This window comes from Gracilinanus agilis, chromosome 4 (genome assembly GCF_016433145.1).
Source record: "Gracilinanus agilis isolate LMUSP501 chromosome 4, AgileGrace, whole genome shotgun sequence".
NCBI lineage: Eukaryota > Metazoa > Chordata > Mammalia > Didelphimorphia > Didelphidae > Gracilinanus > Gracilinanus agilis.
This window is the reverse complement of record NC_058133.1, coordinates 7,794,220-7,809,163: the sequence shown is the minus strand read 5'-3', so window position 1 is coordinate 7,809,163 and position 14,944 is coordinate 7,794,220. Positions and strand designations below refer to the sequence as shown.

At 44.9% G+C, this 14,944-nt stretch overlaps 1 protein-coding gene across 1 annotated transcript in view; it reads left to right on the top strand.

Annotated features, from left to right (window-relative positions):
• The window catches only part of LRRC7 (leucine rich repeat containing 7), a 360,178-nt gene that overhangs the window by 48,621 nt on the left and 296,613 nt on the right, over positions 1 to 14,944 (top strand). Inside the window, exon 3 of the mRNA XM_044674756.1 lies at positions 8,206 to 8,323. Within this exon, the coding sequence (XP_044530691.1) occupies positions 8,206 to 8,323 (118 nt within the window). The remainder of the gene's footprint in view (positions 1 to 8,205; positions 8,324 to 14,944) is intronic.

The window sequence follows — 14,944 nt, the reverse complement described above, 5'->3', positions numbered from 1 at the left end:
CTCACACCGACATTCTGCCTGACTCTGTGGCTGGCTTTTTTGTCTGTTGGGCCCAGCTGCCTTGATCTGCCTCATGTTTGGGGGTTTTAAATAAATAAGACCCGTATAGGAGCCTGAGATTATAGGAAAAACTGAGAAATATAAGTAGGTTTGATGAATCATCGTAAACATTGATTCCTCAGCAATAGGTGTTGAGTTCCCATTGCATGTGGAATCTGTACCCATAGTAGGGGCTTCGTAGTCTAGCCTCCTTGGGAAGATACAATAAACAAAAATGAAATTACCTCAAGAATATGCTCAAACAATGGGGATAGAGCTCTGTCCCAGGATCTCCCAGCTCCTGCCTAGGGAAAAGCCAAGCATGTGCCCAGATGCCTGGGAAGAACGGGAAGCCAACTTGGCGTCCACCCCTGCTTTCTTCCCTCACTAACTCTGTCCTGCAATTTCATGTGCTGCCCAGCCCACAGAGACACCCACTCAGAAGGCACCCACTGTTAGTAGATGGAGGGTTGGCTTGGTTAGGCTGGATGGAAGCAAACCAGGAAGACCTGAGTTTGAGTTCTGTCTTTGAGGTAGGATATCACCACCATCCTCACCCGCATTTACAGAGCACTTTAGGTTTACAAAATGCTTTATATATGGGACTTCATTTGCCCCTGGGCTGTTGGGAGGTGCTATTCCCTCCTACTGGTCACCTCACATTTACAAAGTGCTTAAGGCTGGCGCAGTCTCATTTACCCAGTACTCACCTCAGCATGACTGTGTGGGAGCTGAGAGGAGCAATCATCATATCATCACCATCACCATCATCATCATCATATCATCACCATCATCATCATCATCACCATCATCATCACCATCATCATCACCACCCTCACCATCATCATCATCATCATCCCCATTATCATCATCGCCACCATCATCATCATATCATCATCATCATCATCACCATCATCATCATCATACCATTATCACCATCATCACCATCATCATCATCACCATCATCATCATACCATTATCATCATCATCATCCCCATTATCATCACCATCCCCATTATCATCATCAGCACCATCATTATCATATCATCATCATCATCATCATCATCATCACCATTATCATCACCACCATTATCATCACCGTCATCATCAGAGAAGGACACTGAGGTTCTCTGGGGATAAGTGACTCCAGAGACAAGATTCAAGCTTGGGCTGTCTGTCCCCAGGTCCAACATCCCTTCTGCAATGCCAGGGGCCATTGTTCCTTTCCTTGACTCATTGGAAGGCTTCATCGGGATTATGTCGGTTTTTGTTAATCCTCAGCTCACGGAGTGTGACCAAGAAGATGCTGGTCCTAATTTTTGCTCTGCCTCATAGTACCTGGGTGATCTGGGTCTCTTCATCTTCCTCGGCCTCAGTTTCCTCACCTGTCAAATAAAGAGGTTGTACTAGATGATCTCTAAGCTTCCTTCCAGCTCCAGGTCCATGGTGGATCCATCCAGTGAGGCAGCCGGGGATGGGTCAGACATCCAGCTTTCTTCCCAGCTGCTGCCTCATCCATGATCTCTTAGCAGATGTGAGCTTGGTTCCTAAGCCTGCTCACTCTCCGGCTTTCAGTCCGGACCCTTCCCCATGAATGGGACAGATAGACTTGGTTTGCGACCCTGGCTTCAGCGCAGTGTCGTGCTCCCATGGGCTCTGGCCATTAAAGAGATCCCGGGGAACCAGAAGATCAGGAGGGCATATTGGGGTCCTTCTCTTCTCAACTTCAGACTGGGCTGGCACATATTTGCCTGACGGGGTTTTATAGAACTTTATGTCTGGACCACTGTTGGGTCAAATATACTATAATGTGATACATGGGCAAGAGCCTCTGGGCTCTGGGCACCTTTCCTGGCCGTCCTCCATGCCAGGAACGCTCCTCCTGCTGACCTCCCTGGCTGCCTTTAAGTCCCCGCTGAAATCCCCCTTTCTCCAGGAAGCCTTCTCCAGCCCCGCGAGGGCCAGGGCCTTCCTCCTCCTCGTCGTTTTTCCTATTTATCCTATGCTTGGCTTGCTTCGTATAGCCTTGCTTGCATGTTGGCTCCCCATGAAACTGGGGGCTCCTTGAGGCCAGGGGCTGCCGCTGGCCTATTTTTGCAGCCCCAGGGCTGAGCCCAGTGCCCGGCACACAGCAGGCACCTGATGAGAGCTTCCTGATTGCCTGATTAGATACAGTTATAGCCTAATGAAGTCGGTATTTTAGGCATTAGGCTTCTCTTTTCCATCCTTGTGCTTTTCTTTCTGGGTCCTCCCTCCCTCCCTCCTGCCGGGACTTGAACTCAGGAATAAGCCTACCTCATACCTCCCCCTCCGAGCCTTCTTATTGAATCTCTATTTTTAAAAAATCAATTTTTCATCTCTAAAATGAGGGTGATAATAATACTTCGAGATGGCATAACGCAGGAGGCAAAGAGCTGATGGCAGAGTCAGAAAAAGTTGGGGTCCAGTCCTCCTGCTGGTCTGTGACCCCTGAGCAAGATGTTTAACCCTCTAGTGCTCCCACACAAGTCTCTAAGACTACAAATGACTGATCTAAAAGCTGGTGCCACAGTGGATAGATAGACACTGGGTCTGGAGTCAGAAAGACCCGAGTTCAAATCTTGTTTCAAACACTTACTATATATAGTGTTGGGCAAACCTGGACAGGTCACTTAATCTCTCTTAAGTCTGTTTCCTCATCTGTAAAATGGGACTACTAATAGGACCTGCTTCCCAGAGTTGCTGGGAAAATTAAAAAAATGCTTCTTTGTGAAGCATTTTTCAAACTAAACACTAGCTAGTATTATTGTTGTTGTTATCATTATTAAAAAGAAGTTTATTATCCTCCAGGATCCAGGTTTATCACTTCCTAATAGTTGATTGGCATTACACAAGGAAATAGGGAAGTAGTAGAGGTATCATTGCCCACCTTTCATAGATGAAGACACCGAGCTTCAGAGAGGTTGCTCTGTCCATGGCCACCTAGCTAGGGAGTGTCTTAGGCGGGATTCGAACAGAGGGCCTTCCTGAAGCCAAGACCTGTGTCTTTTCTACTACGCCACCCTCCTCTCAAGCTCTTGTAGTGACTGTCACCAAAATAAGCATTTGTCTTGGATTTCTCTCTGATGCCCACCTCGCTGTGATCTTGGTCATTGTCTGGAGTCCAATGATGGATTCGGGTCTTCCTAACTCCATCGTCTGTGCTAGCAATAGAGAAATAGCATAAGAACAAAACAATCCTGATGACGGTAAACAGCAAAAACTTCCAGATGAGAGGCGAGAGCCCTTCAGTGTGTTTCCCACTTGGAAAGTGCTGCCTCTTCGTTTCTCTTCCCGTCGGGATCCCGTAGCTTAAGGAAACCCAAAATGGTCCAAGCTACAAGGGAACTCTCTGAAGGACCGGATGCCTTGGGGGTCCCCCAGCCCGAGCCTCTGGGGAATCCCCCGCCTAAGATAGAGTCTGAGGAATGTCTAGTGCCAGAAAAGTCTGCGTTCAGGAGCACCAGAGGCTCCGTCTTGTGTTCGGTCAAGGAAGGAAAGAATCCCTTCCATTTTAGAACCAATGCTCTATATTGGTTTCAAGGCAGAAGAGAGGTAAAGGCTGGGCAATGGGGTGAAGTGATCTCCCCAGGGGTCACAGCAAGGAAATGTCTGGGGTCAGATTTGAACCCAGGACCTCTCCTCTCCAGGCCTGTGTCAAAGGGAAGTCCTGGTTCTCTTTGAGTTTACACTTGTGAAAGGGAATCCTTTATTCTCTTTGCCTAGTTGGAACTAACACTTTGGTTAACAATAACTTAAATGGGGCAGCTGGGTAGCCCAGTGGATGGAGAGTCAGGCCTAGAGATAGAAGATCCTAGGTTCAAATCCAGCCTCAGACACTTCCCAGCTGTGTGACCCTGGGCAAGTCACTTGACCCTCATTGCCCACCCTTACCACTCTTCCACCAAGGAGCCAATACACAGAAGTTAAGGGTTTAAAAAAGGACAATAACTTAAGTACCTCACTAGATTGTGAAGACAGGATTAACTTTCCTTTGTCTACCTTTTGATTATTCCCTTTTACACCTGGCTCTCTAACCACTGAGCCACCTACCTGACCTCCTGACAGACAGATTTTAATTTTGTTCTGAAAAAAATAATATGATTCCATCAGAAACTTATCTATAATGTATATTTTTGGAGAGCTTCCTGGGGTACTGAGAGTTAATGACTTACCCAAAGTCACATAGTCAATATGGATCAGACAAGAGACTTGAAGCCAAATCTTGCTGACTCCAAACCAAGCCCTTCTGTTTCTGCTCTGCCAGCCCTTCCAGGATCAGTAAGTCCATTGGCATGGCCCTTCCCTCCACCAACATAGATTTCCCTTTAGGACTTAGTAGATGGAGGCTGATGAGTAGATGATGTGAAGAGGACATGGGCACTGCCGCAGACACTTGATGACTGGCTGACCAAAGGCAAGTCACAATTTTCCTGGTCCTCAGTCCCTCATCCATAAAAAGAAGCATCCGGACTTCTCTTCCAATTCTGGGATCCTACGGTTCCACGTGGTCTTGATGAGTTTCCATGAGCAGAAAAAGAATGTGTCACCGCCCAGCCAGCCTGAGGATGCTCTTAGCTAAGCTGGTTTGGGGATATTATCCAAAGAAGCCAACACAACAATCAACCTTCATTTTTTCATGCTTCCTTCTATATTTTTCCAATGATCAAGCTTTTATCGTCTCTCCTTCCAATTCCCCTTTGAAATAAACAATTAACAAGAAAAAAGAAAAGATTCATAACAAACACCCACAAAGGAAAGCAAATGGCCACGTGGTTTGGCCATGCCCCCAAATGCCCATCTGGTTGGCATTTTAAATCCACCCATGCCTTCCCCATTGGAGAATGGACAGCCTGCATCCTCTTTGGTGTTGCAATCGTGGTTTGTCCTGCCTTGACCAGTTTTCAAGTCCTCCAGAGTTGTTTTTCTTAACAAACTTATTGTTGTTGCAGGAATTGTCCTCCTGGTTCTGCCCTCTTTCCTTGGCATCTCTTTTTTCAGGTCTTCCCAGTTTCCTCTGAGAATGTCACGGTTTGGTCCTATTCCATTCCATTGCTATCCCAAAATTCATTTAGCCATGCCCCCACAAGCAAGGGCCCCTCTTCCTTAGGTTGCAGCTCTTTGCCAAGACTCCATCATGGCTGCTCTCAGGACTCCCCTTTTCCTCTTTCTTTGATCCCTTTGGGGTCTGTGCAGAGGGATCACCTTTAAGTCTTCCCACCTTGGCTGGATGGGCAGTCAATCTACTCATGGTAGAACTTAGGGATCTCTAGAACACATGATGAGGCACCAGTCAGAGAAGGACCTCAGGAGAAGACAGGAATGTCTGGGTCACAGTTCTCAACCCTGTGTAGAACACAGAAGTGCCTTGGCCTGACTCTGCCCTGAGCGTCTGGTACTATTGAAGGAGCTGTGGGTACATGGAATAATGGAGGAGTCTGAAATCACTTCCTTCTCAGGAATGTTTCCTGGAGGAACTGAATTTGAAGCAGAATGATGGACACTGATCATAGAGTCATAGATTTAGTGAGAAGAGAGACCTCAGTTCAGCCCTCTCATTTTACAGATGGGAAACTGAGGCACAAAGGCATTAAGTGACTTGGCTTAGGTAGAAAAAGTGGCACTTAGCAGAGAAAAGATTCAAACTCAGATCTTTTGAGTCCAAACTCCAGGGCTCTTTTTGTGGGCTCACATGGTCCCTACCAATGACAAGAATGCTACCCATTCTCCTTACAAAGAAGAGATGGACTCAATATTCAGAAAGCACATAACATTTTGAGACATGGCCAATGAAGGAACTGGTTTTGCTTGATGACACATACTTGTAACATGGGTTTTATCTTTCTTTCTTGTCGGGGAGGCATCGAGGAGAGAGAAAAAATGCTTGTTAACGGGGGGGGGGCAGAATAAGATTTCATTAAAAATAAAGAGAGGAGAAATGGAGAAAGATAGGCTAGAAAAGCATCCACTGTATAGAAAAAGGCAAAGCCAGCTGTGGTGACCCTGTGAGCCCTGTGCCATTAGGGATTGCAGTATTTAATGAAATCAGAAGCTCAGTGCCTGGCACCAGAGACACTTCACTCTTGCTTGAATATTCATTCAGGAGTTCCTGCCTGGTGTGGGATCCATATTGCTGAGAGGGGTTCAAGCTGCAGTACAGAATTCCAGAGTGACCCCCAGAGCTCTAAAGGAGGGGTCAGTTAAAGGCCGTTGGAGTCCTGGTATAAAAAGGCAGGTCCCCCTGCTTGGAGGGTCTTGGGTCCTGGGTCCTGGGTCCTGGGTCCTGGGTCCTGGGTCCTGGGTCCTGGTCCTGGTCCTAATTCTGTACCTGACTCTTTGCTCAGTGATCTGTGTGGCTCTGAGCTGTGTCATTCCGTCTCAGACAGCCAAAGCTGTCTTACTTTTGTTAGACCTTCAAACAATAGCACAGTCCATCTCAGTTTAGCTCTCTAGGTTTAGAAGAAGAATATCGAGAGGCAGAGAGAGCAGATCAGCCATTCCAGATACACTTCCCCTTTGGGGGGAGGGGATGCTCTTGACATAACTGTTTCGGTAGTTTTTTCCTTACCTCTCAATCCTAAACAATTTCCCCTCTCCCATTCCCTGTTATCATTAAACCCATATCAGCTGGGAACAGAGTCTGGTTACACATAATTTGGGGACACACTCACAACCTCCAGAGGCCAAGTTCCTCCTACTTGTGGTTCTGAGATTGGTCCTAACCTCTGAGCCAGGGAATTGCTTCTAAGACTTCATGCTTTACCTATTCTATCCTGTGGGGAAATAGTTCAGAGAAGACATCATCAGAAGGAGTTTAGCCTTTCCCCACTCACCATCCAGGCCTAGAAGTTATCAAGCCAGATTGTCCACCATTACCAAACTGTTAATTGACTTCCAACTGCTTAGTGGGAGGGGGGAGAGGAAGGAGCACCTACACAAGATCCGGCCCCTCCCATTCAGGCAAGCCTGCCTGTGTGCTTGTGTTTCTCCAAAGACCAGGGATGAGGGTCTTCACTGCTACTGACCCCTGACATCTTAGTTTCCCTAATCCTACACTTGGTGGGACTGTTTGGAACATAGGAAGCCGGTCATAAAGCCTTATTGATTAACAAGAGAGGAGGACAGAGCCTGGACCCTTGAGATCATGAGTGTAAGGGACTCCCAAACTGGGACCCACTGGCGGAGGATGAATTGGGTAGAATTGTCTTGTAGAGCAGCCAGGGGGTACCAGGGACTCAGATGTCTTGTCCAAAGGCATATACCCAAGATGCACTGGAGGTAGACCTTGGAGCCCGGTCTTCCTGCCTCCTTGGCTAGTCTGCTATCTCCCACGCCATTTGGGCTCTTCCTGAAGTCAAGTCTCAGTCAAAACAGGAGTTACTTCCCTCTGGCACGTAGGTCTTTCTATTTAATTAAGCAAGCATCGATGAGGTATGTGCCCTCACTGCAAGACATTCCCCTCTTGTCCCGAATGCCTACAATGTATTCCCCTTCTCCTCTCTGCCTCTCAGAATCCCTAATTCATATGCCACCACCAACAGGAAGCCTTCCTTGATCCCTTCATGCTACGTGTGCTTTCCTCATCCTCAAATTATCTTGTACTTGCTTGTGGTAGAAAAGCTGTATCTTTGCCCTCCAGGACGGTGTGAGGTCTTTGGGGACAGGAACTCCTTTTTGTTCATTCCCTCCCCAGCATCCAGCATCTCACCTCGCTCAGAGCAGGTGCTTCATGATACATACTGGACGCTGGAAGTTGCAGGAGAGACCAAAGTCCCAGATGATCCCTCATGCAAGGAGGCTGAACCACCCCATCACAATTCTCCCCAAAACGGAGAACTTGGGCCCCCAAACCAGAACCTTGCAGGTTTTGAGCAGGAGTGCGTGTGCGGGCTTGAGAATGGAACTGCATTTGAGAAATGGGGATTTGGGAAGGGGCAGGAAACAATTGGTTTGGTTTGAGATCCTCAAGTGGTGAAAGAAACCGGTAACAGGGGATTCCAGATCAGATGAGACTTATTTATCCTTTTATGCTAATATGTACATCTATAACATATGGAGATTAGGAATTGAATTTGCTTAGGATGGAATTTGCTTGCAAATTGAATGTCATCCAGTCGCAATCTAATTAAAGGTTATTTTCCATTTCAGCAATTGTTCAACTGTCAAGCTCTCCGCAAACTGAGTATCCCAGATAATGACCTTTCGAATCTGCCAACCACTATTGCTAGTTTAGTTAATCTCAAAGAACTTGACATCAGTAAAAACGGTAAGGGACTCGTTTCTCCATCGCTTCGCGCTTGTTTCGTTCAATGTTTTATTTGGGTTTCTCCTCAAGACCCTGGGCCAATCCCTTCAACTACCTCAGTTTCCTTCTCTGTAGAACGATGGGAGGCGAGGGGTGAATCCAATGGCTTCCAAGGTCCCTCCTAGTTCTAAATCTTGGATTGGACCACCTGGACAGGAAGCCCTTTTCTATTCCAGACACACACCAGGTTATCCACGTGGTACCGACCACGTTGTCCTCACAACTCAACAAGAAACCAGCTACTGTCTGGCCAGGGGAGAGTCCAGAGAAACTTCCTCATCCCCCAGAGCCAGACTTCCTGGAATTTAGCCCGAGGTCATCAATGGACACACAAATCAAAGGAGAGATTCAAATCTAGTTCTTTCCCCAATCCAAGCCTTCTCTCCACATCAGGCCATGAGCTCCATAACTGGGCCGGGACAACCAGGGCTTTTCCTGAGGGCACCAAAATGGAGAAGGAGCTGACGATGCTCAAACTTTTTTTAGCTGTGAGGAGAGGATTGAATTTAACATGTAGCCAGCAGAAATGGCGAGGCGGACTAAGCATTCTGTCCTCACACCCTGCCAAACAGAGCGTCATCGCAGTGTCCTGTGGTTTCTCCTTTCATCTGAATTTGTCTTTAAAGGTTGGCTTGAGGACCCATTTCTCAAAGCTTTACCTGAGCATGAAAAATGCTACTTATGGCTCTGGTAGAATTGGGACTGGGTAGGAGATCCCAGTGGAGCCAAACCAAATGAATAAAGGCACGCACAGGCTACATGGCAGCAGGGGGGCACCTATGTCTCTAGAGCACCAGTTCTAGGGTCTAGAGTCAGGAAGACCTGAGTTCAAATCTGACCTTGGACACTATGTAATCCTGGATAAGTCATTTAACTACTGTCTGCCTCCGTTTCCTAATCTGGGTCAGCCTCAAAGTGCATGATGCAAATAGGAGCCTGTGTTATTATTATCCATCGTTGTTATTTCAACACACATCAGGAGGAATTCTGCCCATAAGACTCAGAGCCTGTGGATAACACAGGCAGACCTTAGAGGTATTGAGAGTTGGCTTCCAGATCACCACCATGACACCAAAGCAAGTCCCATGAAGTTGGGGGTTTCCCAGTGCATCTAAAGGTTCTGCTTACACTATTCTGTGGGTGATTAAGCGTTCGCTAAGACTCGGTCTAGAATAAACAAGGTACATGTCAGAACAAAAAAACCCTTATCGCTGAAGCTTCCTCTGAGCCTGCAGCAAGTGCGAATCCTCCTGCAGGTGGAGGGTCTGGCCTCCCTCCATATGGATGGCTGCTGACTGATCGGTAGTGCTTGCCCAAGGCTGCAGTGACTGTAGCAATTTCTTAAAATAAGACAACAGTGAAGTCTGCCCATCGAGCAAGTCTTCCTTTCCTTTCCATTCTCTCTGGAGCAAGTAAAACGATTTGACAGCCTTTTACCCTCCCTAGAACTCCTTTCAAAATTAGAGTCAATCCTCTCGGACCCTGGCTCTGATTTATAACTAAGTTTGCATAATATTCTTCAATCATGTCATATCTCAGGGAATCAAGAGGCCCAAGAGAGGGCGAAGGGCAGGGAGTAGGTAGGGGGAATGACTGAAAGAGTTATGGCCATCTGAGATCAGAGGGTCTGAGAGCAGGGAAGGACCTCAACGGTCCCCTAGTCCAGCTCCCTCATTTTACACACACACACACACGTGTGTGCACATGTGTATGTGTGTATATATGTGTGCCTATATGGGACCTTTGTCACAAAGCTCTTAACAAACAAAAGTCTCTTCCCAGGAGCGATGTCACCTTCTCAAATGCTCTGAAAAAAGGATGTCAAAAGCCCTGAAAGATTCAGGGCCAGACGAATTAGACTGCAGGTATCAAACAGAAATTGTCTGTGCACCAGTAAGACGTAGAAAAGAAATGACAGCGCTTCATCCATCGTGGGGGGAAAGCAGCCTCCTTTCTGGGGCGTTTGGAAACCAGGCGAAGAAGAAAAAGGGACCCCGAAGAACAGATTCCTGCAGACTATTATTGCACAAGAGGAAAATGAAATGGGAACAGATGGATTGGCAAAGAGAGCTGATGAAGATGGATCAGCCAGAGAAGAAAAATGGTGGCATTTTATCAAAAGCCATTAGTACAGATTGAAATAGTAGCTAAACAAATTTAACCGGTAATATTAGCATCCTCACTTTTCAGTTGGAAGAGATTTTACAGGTCATTAGTCCAACTTTTCTACTTTACAGATAAAGAAACTGAGGCTCACAAAGGTTAAAATTACTTTCCCAGAGTCACACAAGTAGTCGTTGGAAGAGAAGGGTAGGGAGTGTAAGTCCTCAGGCCATAAATCTAATGCTTTTTTCACTCCAACATTTACAAATAAGCTCATACTGGATTTTAAAATTAGAATACACTTAAAATAAAAGCAGAAACGGGGGCAGCTGGGTAGCTCAGTGGATGGAGAGCCAGGCCTAGAGACTGGAGGTCCTAGGTTCAAATCAGGCCTCAGACACTTTCCAGCTGTGTGACCCTGGGCAAGTCACTTGACCCCTATTGCCTACTCTTACCACTCTTCCAACCTATAAGTCAATACACAGAAGTTAAGGGTTTAAAAAAAAATAAAAGCAGAAATCCCTCCATTTTACAGCCAGAATCACATGCAGTATTCGAAATCTTCCTATGAAATAATTTCTCACAGTGGTAAGAGCCTTGGATTTAGAGTCCAGGGGCCTGAGTTCAAATGCTATCTGTACCATTGCTACCAACATGACCTTGGGCAAGGCACTAACTCAGCTCTGGCCTTCACCATTTTTTTAAATCTGCAAATTGATGGCGTTGGAGTGCATGGCCTCCCAGCTGCTTTCCGCCACTAGAGCTTTGGTTCTGTGAAGTTCCGGCCCCAAGCCCTCCACGAAGGTAGATCCATTTCCCAACATTTTTGTGATCTCCAAATAACTCTGCTATGCCCGCTTGTAAAGTTGACAGAAGATTTCCTTGAAGTGCATTAAACTAGGCACAAGAAAGTAAAATATCAAGTGGAAAGTTTTGATTAGACAAAGACTCAATTTCAAATCTAGTTGTGAATGTGTCATAGAGAGCATCACCCCATAGTCTATGGATGTTAACAGAAACAAATTACTTGGGAAACCTTGCACGATTTTGCCATAATTGAGTGATTTTTCTCTCTTCTTCCAAAATTTGTTCCTCTCTAAGATGCCTTATCATAGCATCACAAAAGGGTAAACCATCATTTTAGCTTCATGAAGAACAGTTTAATGATGGGACCATCATTAAACATTTTACTTCCTTGGTAGTTGTCCCACCCTTTCCCAAAATGAGAGCTTGTTGTCTGAAACAAAAGATAATTTCCCCAATTTTGGGACAAAGAGAGACGTTTCTCTCACTCAGGCACATTAGATTAGAACAGAAGGAAATCAGTAGCAATTTAAGCTAATTAATTTGAGTTTATTAAATTGGAGGGGAAAAAAAAAGAAAGATTCTGGATCAGTGTGTTCATTATATTTAGTCAATGTAGAAAGGTCACCTGTAGGATCTGGGGGAAAGATTGTACCTCAGTTACTTTCTGTTATCAGCATGGGAGAGGAAAAAGCAGGCACTCCAAGGTTCTGGGTCCAAAACCCGACTCTATCACTTACCGTCTAGTTCCTTGACCTTGGCATGCCTCTTAAACACTCTGTGCCTCCGTTTCCCCATCTGTAAAATGAGAGTTTGAGATTAGATCTTTCCTGTGGTACTCTCAGCTCTACAACTAGGATCCTGTGACCTTATGAACAAGAAAGACTGGCTTAGTCACGGGCAGACCACTGCAGCCACGTTAAAAGCAAGGTTTTGTATTGATTAGCAACCCAGTGAAGGCAGGGATTGGAGGATCCCACTTAGAAATTCTAGTATCTGTAATTCCATCGCATACTACCCAACAATGGTTAGCTCATAAAGCCAGTGGAGGACTGGAGTATTTGGGTACCACTTCTATTGGTACAGATATCAAATCCCTCCAACCCCTTAGCTGATGGTTTGTTTAATGAGCCAAAACCTGTGATGGTATGGATAGAGGGAACTTCTGTTGAGTTAACCTCCTCGACCAATGGAGATCAGCTTCTGTCTTCACACCCTTGTCCCTCATCCTTCAGAAACTCTGAGACCCAACATGGATAAAGAATGTTGAGTAAATTAAGTAGAAAGGGCATTGGCACCTACAGGGCCCTCCTCTGGGAAATGAGGAGATTGGATTATATGGGCTGAGGTCTCTACCAGGTCTAAATCTGTGATCTCTGTAAGAAATAGTGTTGCCTGGTGGATAGAGAGCTTCTCTCTTCTTCCTGGGGGTGCCATGATGGGAAAAGAGCAATAGATTTGGAATTGGGGGGCTCAGATGGAGATCCCAGTTCTATGACTTGATGTAACAAGTCTTTACTCTTTCTGGACCTAGAATTCCTCATTCATAAAATCAAAGGAGAGGTCAGATGGTCTCTGGGGTCTTTTCTAGCCTCAAATCTAAGAGTTTGTGATTCAAATTGGACATATGGGATGCCCAGGCCTTTGGAATGTTGAAACAATAGAATAAGCTCTTCAGCGCTAACTTCCCAATCCTTGTTGTTCCAAAATCGATTCACAGATTTAACAAACATTTATTTATCAAGCAGAGACTATTCCAAGAACTCTGCTAGGTTTGGGAATTACAAATCTTTAACTGAATTTGTATATTATTGGCAATTTCAAGTAAGAAAACAAAAGTGGGGAAGAGCTGAGGTCTTCCAGTTTGAAAGATGCAAGGATAGATTCGAGGGAAAATAGGAGCAGAACTGTAGGATAGAAGTTTCCTCATGATACAGTTTGATTAGGTGGCCTTTGAGCTCGTGCTAGGGTAGGTGACATTAGGAATAATCACCATACCCACAGCGCTTAGGTGGAAGCCTATTAGAGAAGAATAAAGGAAACCTTCTGTGGATTAGTCTGAGGATATATTTGGAGATGACCAGCAGAGGTAAGAGTGTAGTATTATGGAGGGTTTCTATTTGAAAAAATCAGTACAACCCATCTTAAATGTCCTAGTTTTGTTAGAGGTAATGAGGTAGAATGGATAAAAACCAGCTTCAAATCCAGTAAGTTCAAATTCTGCCTCTTACATATACAAGCCTGCCTACGTGCCCCGAGGCAGATCATCAAAATTCTCAGTGATCTAGGCATCACTTTATGGCTATAAGTTTCAGAGAAGTTAGTTGGTGGTCAGGACTGGGGGAGACTGTTTCCTCCTCTGGGAGTAGCCTATGCTAATATCATCATGTTTCACACCTCTCTCTATCCTAGTTTTGTTTGCAGTTTCTAGATTTTCTGATATCTATATCCTTCCTTCCTCCTTCTTTGCCCTCTCCTCTCCTCTCCTCTCTCTCTTCTCTCTTTTCTTCTCTCCTCTCTCTCTTCTCTTTCCTCTTCTCTCTCCTCTTTTCTTCTCTCCTCTCCTCTCCTCTCTTCTCTTCTCCTCTCCTCTCCTCTCCTTTCCTCTCTTCTTCCTCTCTCTCTGTCTTTCCCTCTTTCCGGTCTCCCCCTTCAGCAATAACATATTGTAAGTGATCATTTATCTCTTACTTAACAGTAATTTGCCAGTTTATACTTTTTAAGCAATTAGACATTTAGGGGGAGTTTATGGATAATTGTTATTGGAAAGAAGATGAAATAATAACTGATGTTTATGGAGTGAATTAATATTCATGAAATGTTTTCTATGTACTTTTGTATTTGAACTCCATAACAATTCAGTAGAATGGTATTACTATAACCCCCATTTTACAGATCAGGAAACTGAGCTTAAAAAGTTAAATAGCTTACACAGGACTTAACTCAAATCTCATGTAGAATTTTAACTCACATCTTTCTTGACTCAAGATACCTTTTTTCTTTTTGTTGTCATTATTTTTATAAACTGCCCTTTTGTGCCTCTTTAAATTCTGATCTTACATTTGAGATACTATCAAAAATTGGAGGGAAAAATCACTTAGGAATTTAAATACACATCTTATATCATATACCACTCTACCTCTAAGTCCACACATTTGTGGGAAGCAGATAGTGTTCTGGGCTTGAGAACAGTAGGACTTGGGTTCAAATACTATCTGAACACACTGACTCCATGGGCAAATCACTTGATTTCTGCATTTCTAGACAGCACTCTGATATTATATAGTACAGGGGAATTATTGGAGGAGTTCCTATTTAAATGGGCAAAACAGAATTAGTGTCTAATGCTACAGCCATTTAACTGTTCTTATTTCTAGTATCTTTCATTTATTCCACCAAAGCTCAATATGTAGAACATAGAAAATATCATTTCTTTCTATGTACTAGCTTGTCATTGTTTTTTTTTTTGTGTTAGGGGGAGGAGGAGAAGAGAGAAAAAGTTGGAGAGACAGACAGAGACAGAGACAGACAGAAACAGAGACAGAAAGATAGAGACAGAAGAGGAAAGAAAAGAGGAGAAGAGGAGAAAGGAGAGGGAGATTAAAAGAGAAAAAGAACAAGATAGAGGAAAGAAGGAAGGAAGGAAGGAAGGAAGGAAGGAAGGAAGAAAGAAAG